The sequence below is a fragment of the Bos indicus genome, chromosome 26 (assembly GCF_029378745.1).
Source record: "Bos indicus isolate NIAB-ARS_2022 breed Sahiwal x Tharparkar chromosome 26, NIAB-ARS_B.indTharparkar_mat_pri_1.0, whole genome shotgun sequence".
NCBI classification, from domain to species: domain Eukaryota; kingdom Metazoa; phylum Chordata; class Mammalia; order Artiodactyla; family Bovidae; genus Bos; species Bos indicus.
Genome location: NC_091785.1, coordinates 16,284,495 through 16,302,957, shown reverse-complemented (window position 1 = coordinate 16,302,957; position 18,463 = coordinate 16,284,495). Strand labels below are relative to the sequence as shown.

General features: G+C 39.3%; 1 protein-coding gene across 1 annotated transcript in view; it reads right to left on the bottom strand.

Annotated features, from left to right (window-relative positions):
• Positions 1–18,463, bottom strand: part of LOC109553136 (cytochrome P450 2C9-like) — a 54,787-nt gene that overhangs the window by 24,665 nt on the left and 11,659 nt on the right. The window contains exons 4-5 of the mRNA XM_019953071.2: positions 3,239–3,399; positions 1,839–2,015 (exon numbers count right to left, since the gene is read on the bottom strand). Coding sequence (XP_019808630.2) covers positions 1,839–2,015; positions 3,239–3,399 — 338 coding nt within the window. The remainder of the gene's footprint in view (positions 1–1,838; positions 2,016–3,238; positions 3,400–18,463) is intronic.

Genomic DNA, 18,463 nt, shown 5'->3' with positions numbered 1-18,463 from the left:
ATGGGCTTTCCCAGTGGTGCAGTGGTAAAGAATCTGCCTACCAAAGCAGGAGACACAAGAGACCTGGGTTCGATCCCTGGGTCAGGAAGATCCTCTGGAGTAGGAAATGGCAACTTATTCAGTATTCTTGCCTGGAGAATCCCATGGACAGAGGAGCTTTGTGGGCTACAGTCCATGGGGTCGCAGAGTCAGATACAACTGAGCGACTGAGCACACACACATATGTGGACTATAAAATAAAAATCTGAACTCATAAGTGCAGAGAACACATTGATGGCTGTCAGAGACAAAAAGGGGTCAGAATGAATGAACGTGGTCAAAAAGTACAAACTTCCAGTTGTAAAATATAAATAAGTCCTGGGGATGTACTATACAGCATGATAACTGTAGTTAATACCTTATTGTAAATGTACAAGTCACTAGGAGGGTAAATCTTAAAACTTCTTATCACAAGAAAAAAATGCAATTATATCTGAGATGGATGTTAATTAGACTTATCGTGGTGATCATTTTGCAATACATGCATATATTGAATCTTTGTGTTGTACATCTAAAGCTAATATGTTATATGTTTATTATATGAATTCTAAATTTCTAATTTTTATTAGAAATAAAAATCTACATTGTCTACAAGTCACTTAAGACCCCAATACACAAATATGTTGAATGTGAAAGAAGAAAAAAGATATTGCAAGATTGAGTAGACAAATAAAGTCTTAAGAAGGCCTGTCCTCAAGAGAAGCTAGTTAACCAGAGCCTCACCTGCTGGGGTTTTATCAGATACTAACTGACCTGAGGGTAGAGAAATATCCCATCCAATTAGCCCTAGCTGTGGGAGAAGTGAAATTCCCAGCTCTGGCCCACTCTCACTTTCCCGCCCCATCTAAGGAGGGAGAAAAACACTGAGGAACACACATGAAGTTAACAGTCTAGAGGCATAGGCTCACTAAAATTTTGCGACCCCTAGCAAAATCACTTTCTTGGTATAAACTGACAAGTTTATTCTAATATCCACATGGAAATTTAAGAGACCACAAAAGCCAAAACAATCTTTAGAAAGAACAACAAAGTTAAAGGACGTCTCAATTTCAAAACTAACTACAAATCTAGTAATTAAGACCACCGGATGATGTGACACTGACATAAAGACAGAGATTATCAAAATAGAGTTGAGATTACATAAATAACCCTCCACATTTTGAGTCAACTGATTTCTGACAGGGATGACTCATGTGGAAAAAACAGTCTTTTCCACAAATGGTGTTCACAGACACCAGCTTCCAACTCCATATCTATGTCAATCCGTTTTACTTTACACTCAATTAAGGTTTCTCTCTTCCATCCACCTACTCTTTCCCATCACACTTCTCTGCACTGCTGAATACAGCATATACCCATCTGAAATTCCCTCCCCTGTCTTTCAATGCGAATATATTATTATATTCACAACCGCTGGACATACAGGAAGGCCAGCTGCCTCAAGCCATTCTTTTCCAGTCCATCACACAGTGTGTGCAATTACCATGACCGTCTTCATATTACAGCATGATATTTTGTATTTTCTCAAAATAATAGGACACAACTTAGCGAATAAACAACAACTTGTTTGTAATTGTTTACATTTCACCTGAGGTGTTATTCTGTCTCTCTTTGGGTAGATTCTTATTACACAAAGAGCGGGATCAATTTTTCTACTTATCATGCACACAATATGTATTTAAACTGCTTGACAGCGTTGCCTCCCTGACCATTAAAATAACTCTGGTAAATACAGAACTAGTCAATGAACCACAGAATGCACAATCGATCAGATAACTGAACTGTCATTAACATTTTACCTGCTCCATTCTGATTAGGAAACAATCAATATAGTCCCGAGGGTTGTTAATATCCAGGGATGCTTTGTGTTCCATTGCTTTCTCCAACACAAAACTTTTTAAATTAGCAACATTTTTAAGTACTTTGTTATGACTTCCTGGTAAATAATCAAAGAGTGCGGGGAAATTATTGCAAACCTAGGAGAGAAACAACTGTTTATTAATGAAGATCACTTTAATAATACTTCTATACCATATGCCAAAACCTTGTCAGAAATGGTATTATAAGTATTAATATAATATGGTCTCTGTATTGAGGGAAATTCTTATCTTACAGGTACATAATTTGCTATACTGATAGATATATATGAGGGAGAACATTCTGACCAGGTATCAAATATGATAATCATTTCCTATAATCATATATTATATGTATAGTATAAAAGCACTGTTATAAAAGTTATCTCATTTTCTTATATCAACTCTTCCCTTCTATCATGAAATATGGGATGGCATGAAATACTATGACTCATATTTTGTAGATGACAAACAACAGAGGTTAAGAGAGTTTGGACAATCTGATATACAGCTCAGGGCTGGTCTCTGATGTTTCTACTGCTCTCTCACAGACTCAAACATAAGATCATATTTCAGGACTGAAATAATACTAAAAACCATGAAACTTAACTCAATGCGATAAAGTCACTGGTCCCCAGAGCAATTAAGTGACCTCTGCAAGGTCACATCATTGTCTTTTAGGTAGAGGGCAGAACATGTCAGCTCAGCAAAGGTGATGAGATTGTTGTTGGTTTGGTATAGGAACCACAAACCAACAACACCTGTGATGTTGGTTTGTGGTTCCTACACCAAACAACCCCAATCACCTTTGTCATCCCCAAAGCAATTACCTTGTCAGTTAAGATGCCAGCTGAAGCACCAAACACTCCTATCCTAGTCAGTGTCCCCTGGCAGTACTCTCCCCCTTGAAGGAGACATTCTTTTTCTTTCCAAACACAGATATTTCTGCCAACTTAATGTGCTGAAGAAGTCCTTAAGTGGTGACTGGGTGAAAAGGCTTGTGGGCAATGGAAGCTTTTCCAGAAGGACATGGAAGTCCTTCTACTGCTGTAGGCATGTTTTGGGGAAGCTACCAAAATAGTTTATGGAAAGTGGCTTTGGAAATTGGTGGGAAAACCACTGAACAGTGTCAATAGGACTGAATTACAGTTCTGTATTCTGGGCACGAATTTTCCTGTCTATCATTAAAGGGCTCCACCATCATCCCCAGATGAGCCTTCCATGATGCTAAGCTCTGGGCAGGACTGTGCTTTTCACACATTCACCTCACATCTTGGTGTATCTGGACCTCATGGAGTAAAGAGCAGAAATGATTCCCAGAGAAGAAAGGACCTGGGCCTCACCTGAACCCATGGAGAGCTCAGAATCCTGAGGATTTCGTTCAATCTTTCCATTAGATCTAGAAAAACTGGATCTTTATAATCAAAACGGTTCTGGAAAATAATGGAGCAGATCACATTGCAGGGAGCACAGCCCAGGATGAAAGTGGGGTCACAGGGCAACCCTAAAGAATAACAAACAATTTAAACACGTCATTAAAACATATAGGAGACATTTGTATTTAAGATAACAGGTAAAGGTAATTTTAGAAACTCTAAAGCAATATTTTCGGCTTCCTTGTGGCTCAGCTGGTAAAGAATCTGCCTGCAGTGCGGGAGACCTGGGTTCAATCCCTGGATTGGGAAGATCCCTTGGAGAAGGAAAAGGCTACCCACTCCAGTATTCTGGCCTGGAGAATTCCATAGATAGTCCATGGGGTTGCAAAGAGTCGGACACAACTGAGTGACTATCATTTTCACAAAGCAATATTTTACCAGCTAATTGCATTAATAGAAAGTATTCCACATGCATAAAATCAACATATCACTTTTACCTTAACCTGAGTAGGTAATTTCACCCTAGCTATGTAAATAATGGTTTTTGAAAAGAAAAAAGTCAATTAAAATCCACTGCTTTAATGTGTACTCTTTTCACGCAAAGGGCCGGTTAAGTTGAATGGGGGAAAAAAAGAAAACAGTTTAAAAGACTATTTTTATATCATTTTATAACCTATATTTATCAGTGCTGAATATTATCTGTTTGCAAAGCCTGTAGAAAATAAAGCACTGATAAAGAAAAAAGACAATAGTTGAGAACCTCAAAATGCTTTACATAATGTATAGTTGAAAGAATCATCTCTAGAATCAACATGGAAGTTAAACAGAGATTGTAGGTGAATTCATGTATTTAAAGGAACAGATTTTAAAAAGCAGCAAGTATCCATGCTATATGAGAAAAAACTAATACAAATGAACAATGTTGGCCACCACAACATTCTAAAGCAAAAATCCTCCAATAAAAAACAAATAAAATAAATGAGAACAAGAAAAATAACTTTTTATAAAATGGGTTTCTTGTCTAAAATATGAATTGTTGTTATTGTTCAGTCACTAAGTCATGTCTGTCTCTTTGTGACCTCACAAATTGCAGCACACCAGGCTTCTTTGTCCATCATTATCTCCCTGGATTTGCTCAAGCTCATGTCCATTGGGTCAGTGATATCATCTAATCATCTCATCCTCTGTCACACCTTGCCCTCAATTTCCCCCAGCATCAGGGTCTTTTCCAATGAGTCAACTCTTTGCATTGGTTTGGCCAAAGTATTGAAGCTTCAGCTTCAGCATCAGTCCTTCCAAAGCATATCCAGTGTTGATGATACCACTTTAATGACTGAAAGTGAAGAACTAAAGAGCTTCTTGATGAAGGTGAAAGAGGAGAGTGAAAAAACCTGGCTTAAAACTCAACATTCAAAAAACTAAGATCATGGCATCTGATCCTATCTCTTCATGGCAAATAGACTGGCACAAACTGCAGCTACAAAATTTAAATATGCTAGATCCTTGGCAGAATAGCTATGCCAAAGCCAGACAGTGTTTTAAAAAGCAGACATCACTTTGCCCACAAAAGTCCATATAGTCAAAGCTATGGTTTTTAAAGTAGTCATGTATAGATGTGAGAGTTGGACAATTCTTTATTGCCTTCTTTAGGCTGAGAGCTGAAGAACTGATGCTTTGAACTGTGGTGCTGGAGGAGACTCTTGAGAATCCCTTGGAGAGCAAGGAGATGAAACCAGTCAAACCATACCAGGTGATCTGGTATTCCCATCTCCTTAAGAATATTCCACAGTTTGTTGTGATCCATGCAGTCAATAGAGAAAAGGAAAGTTTAACCCACCAGAATAAAAGTTCCAAAGAATAGCAAGGAGAAATAAGAAAGCCTTCCTAAGTGATCAATGCTAAGAAATAGAGGAAAACAATAGAATGGGAAAGACTAAAGATCTCTTCAAGAAAATTAGAGATACCAAGGGAACATTTCATGCAAAGATGGTAACAATAAAGGACAGAAATGGCATGGACCTAACAGAGCCAGAAGATATTATGAGACGTGGCAAGAATACACAGAAAAACTATACAAAAAAGATCTTAATGACCCAGATAACTATGATGGTGTGATCACTCACTTATAGCCAGACATCCTAGAGTGTGAATTCAAGTGGGCCTTAGGAAATATTATGTGAAAAAGATACTGGAGGTGATGGAATTCCAGCTGAGCTATTTCAAATCCTAAAAAATGATGCTGTTAAAGTGCTGCACTCAATATAATAGCAAATTTGGAAAACTCAGCAGTGGCCACAGGACTGGAAAAGGTCAGTTTTCATTCCAATCCAAAAGAAAGACAATGTCAAAGAATGTTCAAACTACTGCACAGTTTCACTCATTTCACATGCTAGCAAAATAATACTCAAAATTCTCCAAGTGAGGCTTCAACAGTATGTGAACCAAGAACTTCCAGATATTCAAGGTGGATTTAGAAAAGGCAGAGGAACAAAATGTCAAATTGCCAACATCCGTTGGATCTTAGAAAAAGCAAGAGAATTCCAGAAAAACATCTACTTCTGCTTCATTGACTACACTAAAAGCCTTTGACTGTGTGGATCACAACAAACTGGAAAATTCTTGAAGAGATGGGAATACCAGACCACCTCACCTGCTTCCTAAGAAACCTGTATGCAGGTCAAGAAGCAACAGTTAGAACTGGACATAGAACAATAGACTTTTCAAAATTGGGAAAGAAGTATGACAGGGTTGTCTATTGTCACCCTGCTTATTTAACTTCTATGCGGAGTACATCATGGGAAATGCTGCGCTGGATGAAGCACAAGCTGGAATCAAGATTGCTGGGAGAAACATCAATAACCTCAGATATGCAGATGACACAACCCTTATGGCAGAAAGTGAAGAAGAACTAAAGAGTCTCCTGATGAAGGTGAAAGAGCAGAGTGAAAAAGTTGGCTTAAAACTCAACATTAAAAAAACAAAGATCATAACATCTAGTCCCATCACTTCATGGCAAATAAATGGGGAAAAGTGGAAACAGTGACAAACTTTACTTTGGGGGGCTCCAAAATCACTGTAGATGGTGCCTGAAGCCATGAAATTAAAAGACGCTTGCTCCCTGGAAGAAAAGCTATGAGAAACCTAGACAGCATAGTAAAAAACAGAGACATTACTTTGCAACAAAATTCCATCTTGTCTAAGCTATGGTTTTTCCAGTAGTAATGTATGGATGTGAGAGTTGGACCATAAAGAAGTCTGCGTGTGGAAGAGCTGATGCTTTTGAACTGTGGTGTTGAAGAAGATTGTGCTGGAGTCCCTTAGACTACAATGGAACCAAATAAGTCAATCTAAAGGAAATCAACCCTCAATATTCTTTGGAAGGACTGATGCTGAAGCTGAAGCTCCAATGCTTTGGCCACCTGATGCCAAGAGCTGACCCATTTGAAAAGATGCTGATGCTTGGAAAGATTGAAGGCAGGAGGAGAAGGGCACAGCAGAGGACGGGATGGTTGGATGGCATCAGTGACTCAACGGACATAAGTTTGAGCAAGCTCCAGGAGATGGTGAAGGACAAGGAAGCCTGGCATCCTGTGGTCCATGGAGTCACAAAGAGTTGGACACAACCAAGGGACTGAACAACAACAATACACAGTTAAAAGCATTAGCAGAGTCAATGAAGCAGAAGCAGATGAATGTTTTAGAATTCCCTTGCCTTTTCTATCATCCAAAAAATCCTTTAAGCTAGGCTTCAGCAGTATATGAACTGAGAACTTCCAGATGAACAAGCTAGATGCAGAAAAGGCCGAGGAACCAGAGATCAAATTGCCAACATATGCTGGATCATAGAAAAATATGAATAAAATTTAAAATTTCTATTTCAAACATAAATCCAAGGTAAATGAAGCAGAAAAGGTAAATTGATGATTTTTTAAAAATTATCTCCTTAGGAATTAAATGTTAATCATTTCCTTTCAGATCAAAAATTAATTATTTGGGCAGAGTTGCCCTATGTGAACATCTGGGATATTGTTCTGTGTAGCTAGCAACAGAATAATATATTTCAATCAGTTTTAAATGCATCATTTAAATAAAAATTATCATATTTCCAATAAAGAAATCACATTAGAGGAAAAGTTTTCTTTTTTGGTAGGACATCTATAAAACAAAATTGCTGCAATGAAATAATCAATGAAAATTCATTATGTGGAATGATAAAATGTTCATATCTATAGATTAATAATTACTTGAATAAAAAATATACTGACAATAAAATAAATAAATAAATAAATAAATATATATATATATATATATATATATATATATATATATATATACTGACAGAGTGACATCAGGAAGATGGTGTCCTTGCCCTTTTTCTCCCATAGAAACACTGATTTAGAAATGATAAATGCAATAAAAATTTTAATGAGGTTTTCAGAATCCAGTTAAGTGTTGCAGTAAGATAGATGAGTACACAGCTAAGAACAGACATATTAAAACTTATAAAAGTGCAATTTCATTTTTCCTGTATTAGCAACTCCCCCAACCTGGCACAACTCAATGCTGGAAGAGCATGGCCAAGGTGGTGACTACTCCATTGCAGGAAAGAGAAGGATGAAGCATGCATCCAATGAACTGACTTTTCAGGGGCCTCTTAGGAAATGGTTTCTGTCTTAACTAACTTGGGGTGCTCTCAGAACTATGATAGTATGGATGTCTGGGACCACTGAGAATAAAGGAAAGTGAGGATTGTGGTTTGCTATATATGGCCAGCATGGCTTGGTACAATCTAGAGAAAGTGAACTACTTCAGGCTTTTTCTTGAAGGGGATGGGAGAGGAGTAGAGCTTACATCTGGTACTCTGGCTCTTTGCAGGGCTACCCAAGGGAATGGTATCTGTCTCATCTGATTCAGGGTATTAAGCGGGAACTTGCTGCAGACAGACAACAAAGGGAACAAAAGATTACCTGAAATGAATTTGGCAAGCTTCACTAATTGTGAAATTCTACACTCAAGGCCTTTTTTCATACTGTTCATGAGGTTCTCAAGGTAAGAATACTGAAGTGGTTTGCCATTCCCTTTTCCAGTGGACCACATTCTGTCAGATCTCTCCACCATGACCCTCCCGTCTTGGGTTGCCCCAGGGGCATGGCTTAGTTTCATTGAGTTAAACAAGGCTGTGGTCCTAGTGTGATTAGACTGACTAGTTTTCTGTGAGTATGGTTTCAGTGTGTCTGCCCTCTGATGCCCCCTTGCAACACCTACCATCTTACTTGTGACATTGTACAGGAGACAGGGATCAAGACCATCCCCATGGAAAGGAAATGCAAAAGAGCAATATGGCTGTCTGGGGAGGCCTTACAAATAGCTGTGAAAAGAAGAGAAGTGAAAAGCAAAGAAGAAAAGGAAAGATATAAGCATCTGAATGCAGAGTTCCAAAGAATAGCAGGAAGAGATAAGAAAGCCTTCCTCAGCGATCAATGCAAAGAAATAGAGGAAAACAACAGAATGGGAAAGACAAGAGATCTCTTCAAGAAAATTAGAGATACCAAGGAAACATTTCACGCAAAGATGGGCTTGATAAAGGACAGTAGTATGGACCTAAAAGAAGAAGATATTAAGAAGAGGTGGCAAGAATACACAGAAGAACTGTACAAAAAAGATCTTCATGACCAAGATAATCATGATGGTGTGATCACTCATCTAGAGCCAGACATCCTGGAATGTGAAGTCAAGTGGGCCTTAGAAAGCATCACTACGAACAAAGCTAGTGGAGGTGATGGAGTTCCAGTGGAGATATTTCAAATCCTGAAAGATGACACTGTGAAAGTGCTGCACTCAATATGCCAGCAAATTTGGAAAGCTCAGCAGTGGCCACAGCACTGGAAAAGGTCAGTTTTCATTCCAATCCCAAAGAAAGGCAATGCCAAAGAATGCTCAAACTACCGCACAATTGCATTCTTTTCACACGCTAGTAAAGTAATGCTCAAAATTCTCCAAGCCAGGCTTCAGCAATACGTGAACCATGAACTTCCTGATGTTCAAGCTGGTTTTAGAAAAGGCAGAGGAACCAGAGATCAAATTACCAACATCTGCTGGATCATGGAAAAAGCAAGAGAGTTCCAGAAAAACATCAATTTCTGCTTTATTGACTATGCCAAAGCCTTTGACTATGTGGATCACAAGAAACTGTGGAAAATTCTGAAAGAGATGGGAATACCAAACCACCTGACCTGCTTCTTGAGAAATCTGTATGCAGGTCAGGAAGCAACAGTTAGAACTGGATATGGAACAACAGACTGGTTCCAAATAGGAAAAGGAGTATATCAAGGCTGTATATTGTCACCCTGCTTATTTAACTTCTATGCAGAGTACATCATGAGAAATGCTGGACTGGAAGAAGCACAAGCTGGAATCAAGATTGTCGGGAGAAATATCAATAACCTCAGATATGCAGATGACACCACCCTTATGGCAGAAGAAGAACTAAAAGGCTTCTTGATGAAAGTGAAAGTGGAGAGTGAAAAAGTTGGCTTAAAGCTCAACATTCAGAAAATGAAGATCATGGCATCCGGTCCCACCACTTCATGGGAAATAGATGGGGAAACAGTGGAAACAGTGTCAGACTTTATTTTTTTGAGCTCCAAAATCACTACAGATGGTGACTGCAGCCATGATATTAAAAGACACTTACTCCTTGGAAGGAAAGTTATGACCAACCTAGATAGCATATTCAAAAGCAGAGACATTACTTTGCCAACAAAGGTCCATCTAGTCAAGGTTATGGTTTTTCCTGTGGTCATGTATGGATGTGAGAGTTGGACTGTGAAAAAGGCTGAGCACCGAAGAATTGATTCTTTTGAACTGTGGTGTTGGAGAAGACTCTTGAGAGTCCCTTGGACTGCAAGGAGATCCAACCAGTCCATTCTGAAGGAGATCAGTCCTGGGATTTCTTTGGAGGGAATGATGCTGAAGCTGAAACTCCAGTACTTTGGCCACCTCATGCGAAGAGTTGACTCATTGGAAAAGACTCTGATGCTGGGAGGGATTGAGGGCAGGAAAGAAGGGGATGACAGAGGATGAGATGGCTGGATGGCATCACTGACTCAATGGACATGAGTCTGAGTGAACTCCGGGAGTTGGTGATGGACAGTGAGGCCTGGCGTGCTGTGATTCATGGGGTCGCAAAGAGTCAGACACGGCTGAGTGACTGAACTGGACTGAACTGAACACTCGAGGCCAGAGAAATTGCATCTTCATTTTCAAAAGAAAAAGATTTCAGAGGCCCCCAGAATCCCTAGCCAAGATACCTGGTGAGAGTTTTGCCTTATATAAAGACTGGGCCACAATAATGTGAAGCAATTATCCTCCAATTTAAAATAAATTAATTAAATTTAAATAATTTAAAACGAAGGCAGAATCAGCTGTGAACTACCCATTAAAAAAAAAAAAGAAAGACTGGGAGGGTTGGCAATTTTTTTTTTCAAAATCCTGGATTTCAACATGAAGTCACAAAAACAAAAAGAAGCAGGAAACATGGCCCAAAGGTAGAAAATAAATCTCTGGAAACTGATCCTAAAGAAATGGAGATATTACTTATATGAACAAAGAATTTTTAAAAATGTGATAAAGATGCTTCATCAGTTCAAGAGGATGATTCATGAACAAAATGAAACTGTCAACAAAGAGACAAAACACAAAAAAGAATCATACAAGGACTTCCCTGGTAGTCCAATGGTTAAGAATCCGCCTTCACATGCAGGAGACATGGGTTCCATTCCCAGTTGGGAAACCAAGATCCCACATGCCTCAGAGTAACTGCTGCTGCTGCTAAGTCACTTCAGTCGTGTCCAACTCTATGCCACCCCATAGATGGCAGCCCCCCAGGCTTCCCCATTCCTGGGATTCTCCAGGCAAGAACACTGGAGTGGGTTGCCATTTCCTTTTCCAATGCATGAAAGTGAAGTCGCTTAGTCATGTCCGACTCTGGCGACCCCATGGACTGCAGCCTACAAGGCTCCTCCGTCCATGGGATTTTCCAGGCGAGAGTACTGGAGTGGGGTGCCATTGCCTTCTCTGCAGAGTGACTAAGCCCATGCTAATATTATTTAATCAGAAGATCAAAAGGGAAAACTATGAAAAAGAATGAAGAAATCCTAAGGAACTTACAGAACACCAATAATTACATCAATATGCATATTGTGGGGAAGAGAGATAGAAAGGGACAAAAAGCTTATTTGAAGAAATAGTGGCAAAAACTTGCCATATCAGGGGGAACACTGACACTCAGATTCTAGAAGGCCAACACACTCTAACTAGGATGAACAAAATAATCCACATTGAAATACATTATACTCAAATTGTCAAAAGTCAAAGATAAAGAGACGAGTGTGATAACAGCAAGGAAATAGTGATTTGTCTCTTACAACAGAAGCATCATACAACTAACAACAGGCTTCTAAGCAGAGGTGTTGCAGGCCAGAAATGAGTGGGATGATAAAGCAAAAAGAAGAAAAAAATGTCAACCAAGAAAACTCTTAACATATCTGGCAAAACAATTCTCCAAAAAAGGACAAAAAAAAGCTGAAGGTGTTCATCACCACTAGACATGTCTTACAAGAAAGGCTAAAACGTGTCATTAAAGTTGAAACAATAGGGCACTGAACAGAAACACAAAGGCACAAAGGTATAAAGCTTGCTGATATAGGTAAATATATAGACGAATCCAGAATACCACATAATGTAGAGGTGGTGCATAAACCACCACTACCTCTAGTATAGAAATTCAAAGATAAACTGACAAAACTTTACCTAGATTACCTAAAAAAAGAGAGGGGAGGTGGGGCAGGGACTTCTCTGGCAGTCCAGTGGTTGAGACTGCATTTCCAATACAGGGGGCATGTGTTTGATCCCTGGTCAGGGAACAAAGATCCCACATGCCATGCAGCCAAAACACAACAAATAAATAAATGGATGAAAAGGTGTACAAGAAAATCTCAATCAAAATAACAAATGCTATCTAAAATTTTTTAATTAAAAAAGAGAAAATTCAAATGAAAAACAATCAGAAGTGAAGATGAGACATTACAATTGATACCACAAAAATACAAAAAATGTTGAAGCAAGTACTATGACATCAACAAATTGTATAGCATAGAAGAAATGGATAGACAAGCTGTTAGGACTGAATCATGAAGAAACAGAAAATCTCACAAACCAAAAATAATAAGGTTGTCAAATCAGTAATCAAAACCCAACAACAAAAAAAGCCTAGAACCAGATGATTTCACTGGTGAATCCCACAAACATTTAAGTATTAGAAACATTGCCAATCGTTCTCAAACTCTTTTGAACATACGCAAATTTATCAATGCAATATATCACATTATTAAAATGAAAAGCAAAAATCAACACAATAGATGTAGAAAAAGCATTTGACAAAATTAGAAATTCTTTCTTGATAAAAACACTTCTATATTACTCAACATAATAAAGTGATATATGACAAACCTACAGTTAACATCATACTCAAAGGTGACAGTCTGAAAGCTTTTCCTCTAGGATCAGGAAAAATATAAGATTGCCCCCTCTTAACACTCCTATTCAACATAGTACTGGGGGTCCAGGCCAGAGCTATCTCTCCGTAAAAAGAAATAAAATGTGTCCAAAGGAAAAGGAAGAAGTAAAAACTGTCTGCTTGCACATCTTACAATCTTATGTATGTAAAGCCCTAAAGTTCTACTAAAAGCTTAGAACTGATCAGTGAATTCAGTAAAGTTGCAGGATATGAAGTCAACAGAAAAAATGAGACATTACAACTGAAAGTGATCTATGACAACCCCCCAGCTAACATTGTACTCAAAGGTGACAGATCAAAAGCTTTTCCTATAGGATCAGGAACAATAAGAATGCCACTCTTACCACTCCTATTCAATATAGTACTGGAATCCTAGCCCCAGCAGTCTCTCAGTGGCAACCCACTCCAGTATTCTTGCTTGGAAAATTCCATGGAAGAAAAGACTGATCGGCTACAGACCCTAGGGTTGTAGAGTTAGACATGACTGAGCATGCATACACACACAAAGGAAAAGAAAGAAGCACAAAAGTCTTCCTGCACATGCTATGATCTTATATATGGAAAACCCTGAAGACCCTACTAAAAACTGTCAGAACTAATCAGTGAATTCAGTAAAGTTGCAGGATATGAAGTCAACATAAAAAATGATTTGCACTTTTGTACATTAAAAACAGTCTGAAAAAGAAATAAAGAAAACAATCCCATTTTTCTCACAATAAAATGATTAAATGCTTAGGAATAAATTTAACCAATGAAGTAAAAGTGTTATACTGATCTCTCAAAGACACTGATGAAAATAATTAAATAAGGCATGAATAGCTATTTAGTGTCCATGAATCAGAAGTATTAATACTATTATTATGTCCATAATATCCAAAGCAGTCTGTAGATTCATTGTAATTCTACCAAATTCTATCAAATTCTAATGGCATTTCTTACAGAAATACAAAAAAATCATTCTAAAAATCCACATGTATTTTTAGAAAAAAAAATCCAAATATTAGAAATTTTAGGAAAAAAATTAGAAATTTTAGAAAAAAAAATCCAAATATTAGAAAAGACCCCAAATACCCAAAGAAGTCCCAAGAAGAATGAAAAATGCTTGAACACATTAAAATTTCTGATTTCAAACCATATTACAAAGCTAAGATATCAAGAGAATATTGTACTGGCATAAAAACAAACACATAAACCAATGCAACAGAATTCAGAGCCCAGCAATAAACCCGTACGTATATTATCAACTAATATTTGACAAGGAAGCCAAGAATACTCAATGGAGAAGGATAGTCTCTTCAATAAATAGTGTTAGGAAAACTACAAATTCACATGCAAAAGAATGAAACAGGACCCCATCTTTACCAATCATAAAAGTTAACTTTAAGTGGATTAGAGACTTCAATGGAAGATCTGAATGCATAAAACCTCTAGAATTAAAAAAAAAACAAAAAACAAAAAAAACCTCTAGAATTAAACTTAGAGAAAACACTCCTTGAGAACGGTTTTGGCAATGTGATTTTTTAAATGTGACACCAAAAGGACAAGCAATAAAATCAAAAGTAAACTAATGGGACTACATCAAAGTAAAAAGCTTTTCTGCACAGCAAAATAAGTAAGAAAGGAAACCTACAAAATGTGAGAAAATTTTTGCAAACCATATTTCTTTTTTTTTTTTTTTTAATTATCAAACTTTAATTGATAGACTAATCTTACAGGATAAACAATAATAAGACAGCTAGTCAAGGTTACACTTAAAAAAAAAAAAAATTTCCAGCAGCGCAAATCTAATAGACTAAATACATTCATCTCCTCCCAAACAGGCATTTGATTAAAAACAAAAACCAGAACAGAGCGTACACCACAAGGAGAACATGGTACTTACGTACATTGTCAAATAAATCAGCAGAACTCTTTAGGAAAGAAAAAGAGATTCTTAGAAATTCATAAAGCAGTAGAACCACCCAGCCTGGCAGGTCAACTGACCAGATGTGACACACACTGGAGGGCTCCTGACCACCTGCGACTTCAGAAAGGCCACCAGGCCCCGCGAAGAAGGGAACAGGTGCCAGTCCTAACTGGAGATGACTTGATCACAAAGCCTGAAGACAAAAGGACTATCCTTCCCAAGACAACAGGCCAGGAGAGAAAGAAGCGCCCTCAGAGGACAGGGTGGAAAGCAAGCCGCCCTTGGCACACAGGGTCCTGCCTCTGGCAAAGAGGGCGGGCCAAGTGTGAGTGCCCGGGACCGTTCCTCCAGGCACCTGGTGGAAGGGAGAGGAAGAAGCAAGGCAGCCCCTTCCAGCTGAGATCCGGCAACTGAGTGGCGAAGGGCGTCTCCCTGGCCCTCGTCATGGAAAGCAGGAGCCTACAGAGGCCTCACCTGGCCCACCATGTCTGCGATACAGCAAAGTGCACCCTTAGCTCAGCTTGACTTTCTTTTTAAAAAGAGCTGACGCTACTTGCAAAAGGCCCATCATCGATTAAAACAATACCAAATAGTTGAATACTGAATACCAAAGAGTCGGAGCAAGTCTCGAGACCATCTCTCTCAGTTTTCTGAAAAGGCTGACTGAAACAGAGCTGAGAGCAGGGATACCTCGTCACTAGTCTGCCAAGTGGCGGAGGGGAGGGAAGGAAAGGCTTATTGTCCTGCGAAAGGGCTGCCAGCTCCACGAGAGAAGGCAGCCTCACCCCCTTGTCCACCCTCAGAGTCCCGCGAGGGGTCCTGCCCCCTCCCCAGCGAGGACTCCACGTGGAAAGAAGCCTGAAGGAGAATGAACACTGTGATGCTACCGAAGGGGAAGGAGTGTCTGAATTTGCTAACACAGATTTAGTCAGTACATCCTGGACCATAAGAAGATGACGACGAGCCCGCTCACGGGCCAAGTGACAGACTAGTGAGCGCTGCTGGGACCCAGGCGCGGCTTCTCTGCTCGCCGGGGCTTCCTGCAAGGGCTCCACATGGATGGGGCGGCCAGAGCCCAAGATCGGGCCAGCACTGTTCGTGGGCTCTGGAAAGCAACGCTCGAACAGGTCCGTACGAAAAGATGTCATTTACAGTATTTATATAGAAGATCTCCAAGTAAGGAAAAAAGCACCATTTTTACTTCAAATAAAAAGGCTCACACAGGCTTTGGTCCTGTTTTGAGACGACACCGGCCTGAGCGAGAAGCGGTTTGGCCCTTGGGGAGCAGGGAGTCGGTACGCACGCTGTCACTGGGAGGAAGGGGCATCAGGTGGCAGGGATGGGCGGGGGGCAGCCGCCAGAGCAGGGCGAAGGGGGAACCTGGTGGGAAGGGCCTTGGGGAGCAGCCCCACAAAACGGGGACAGGATGCCTGCTTCAAGAGCGGGCGTGTGGCACTGTCTGGACAAGCCTCTGGGACAGGCAGGCTGGCCAACAGAAAGAGCAGCATTCAAACCGCGCCGCCACTCTGCGAGCACGCGAGGCCTGTCAACTGCAGAGCAAGGCTTCCACGAGCAGCAAAGACATGCTCTTTCCTCCAAGGACTGTGGACTGACAAGGACAGAAGAGCTACAGGTACTGCGCCTTTTGCAAGGGGTGGAAAACAGGCCATCTCCTGGATGCTACACTTCCCAGACGAACTTGTACCCCCCAGAAAAGCAAGAGGAGTTTCCTGCCTAGATCCGTAACCTGGCATGGACAACACCATGAAAAGCAAGAGTTGGTCTGGATGGGCTGGATTCTTGAACTACGGACCACAGCTTTCTTATCCATTCATCTGCTGATGGACATCTAGGTTGTTTCCATGTCCTGGCTATTATAAACAGTGCTGCGATGAACATTGGGGTACACGTGTGTCTTTCAATTCTGGTTTCCTCAGTGTGTATGCCCAGCAGTGGGATTGCTGGATCATAAGGCAGTTCTATTTCCAGTTTTTTAAGGAATCTCCACACTGTTCTCCATAGTGGCTGTACTAATTTGCATTCCCACCAACAGTGTAAGAGGGTTCCCTTTTCTCCACACCCTCTCCAGCATTTATTATTTGTAGACTTTTGGATCGCAGCCATTCTGACTGGTGTGAAATGGTATCTCATAGTGGTTTTGATTTGCATTTCTCTGATAATGAGTGATGTTGAGCATCTTTTCATGTGTTTGTTAGCCATCTGTATGTCTTCTTTGGAGAAATGTCTATTTAGATCCTTGGCCCACTTTTTGATTGGGTCATTTATTTTTCTAGAGTTGAGCTGTAGGAGTTGCTTGTATATTTTTGAGATTAGTTGTTTGTCGGTTGCTTCATTTGCTATTATTTTCTCCCATTCTGAAGGCTGTCTTTTCACCTTGCTAATAGTTTCCTTTGATGTGCAGAAGCTTTTAAGTTTAATTAGGTCCCATTTGTTTATTTTTGCTTTTATTTCCAATATTCTGGGAGGTGGGTCATAGAGGATCCTGCTGTGATGTATGTCAGAGAGTGTTTTGCCTATGTTCTCCTCTAGGAGTTTTATAGTTTCTGGTCTTACGTTGAGATCTTTAATCCATTTTGAGTTTATTTTTGTATATGGTGTTAGAAAGTGTTCTAGTTTCATTCTTTTACAAGTGGTTGACCAGATTTCCCAGCACCACTTGTTAAAGAGATTGTCTTTTATCCATTGTATATTCTTGCCTCCTTTGTCAAAGATAAGGTGTCCATATGTGCATGGATTTATCTCTGGGCTTTCTATTTTGTTCCATTGATCTATATTTCTGTCTTTGTGCCAGTACCATACTGTCTTGATAACTGTGGCTTTGTAGTAGAGCCTGAAGTCAGGTAGGTTGATTCCTCCAGTTCCATTTTTCTTTCTCAAGATCGCTTTGGCTATTCGAGGTTTTTTGTATTTCCATACAAATTGTGAAATTATTTGTTCTAGCTCTGTGAAGAATACTGTTGGTAGCTTGATAGGGATTGCATTGAATCTATAAATTGCTTTGGGTAGTATACTCATTTTCACTATATTGATTCTTCCAATCCATGAACATGGTATATTTCTCCATCTATTAGTGTCCTCTTTGATTTCTTTCACCAGTGTTTTATAGTTTTCTATATATAGGTCTTTAGTTTCTTTAGGTAGATATATTCCTAAGTATTTTATTCTTTTCGTTGCAATGGTGAATGGAATTGTTTCCTTAATTTCTCTTTCTGTTTTCTCATTATTAGTGTATAGGAATGCAAGGGATTTCTGTGTGTTGATTTTATATCCTGCAACTTTACTATAATCATTGATTAGTTCTAGTAATTTTCTGGTGGAGTCTTTAGGGTTTTCTATGTAGAGGATCATGTCATCTGCAAATAGTGAGAGTTTTACTTCTTCTTTTCCCATTTGGATTCCTTTTATTTCTTTTTCTGCTCTGATTGCTGTGGCCAAAACTTCCAAAACTATGTTGAATAGTAATGGTGAAAGTGGGCACCCTTGTCTTGTTCCTGACTTTAGAGGAAATGCTTTCAATTTTTCACCATTGAGGATAATGTTTGCTGTAGGTTTGTCGTATATAGCTTTTATTATGTTGAGGTATGTTCCTTCTATTCCTGCTTTCTGGAGAGTTTTTATCATAAATGGGTGTTGAATTTTGTCAAAGGCTTTCTCTGCATCTATTGAGATAATCATATGGTTTTTGTTT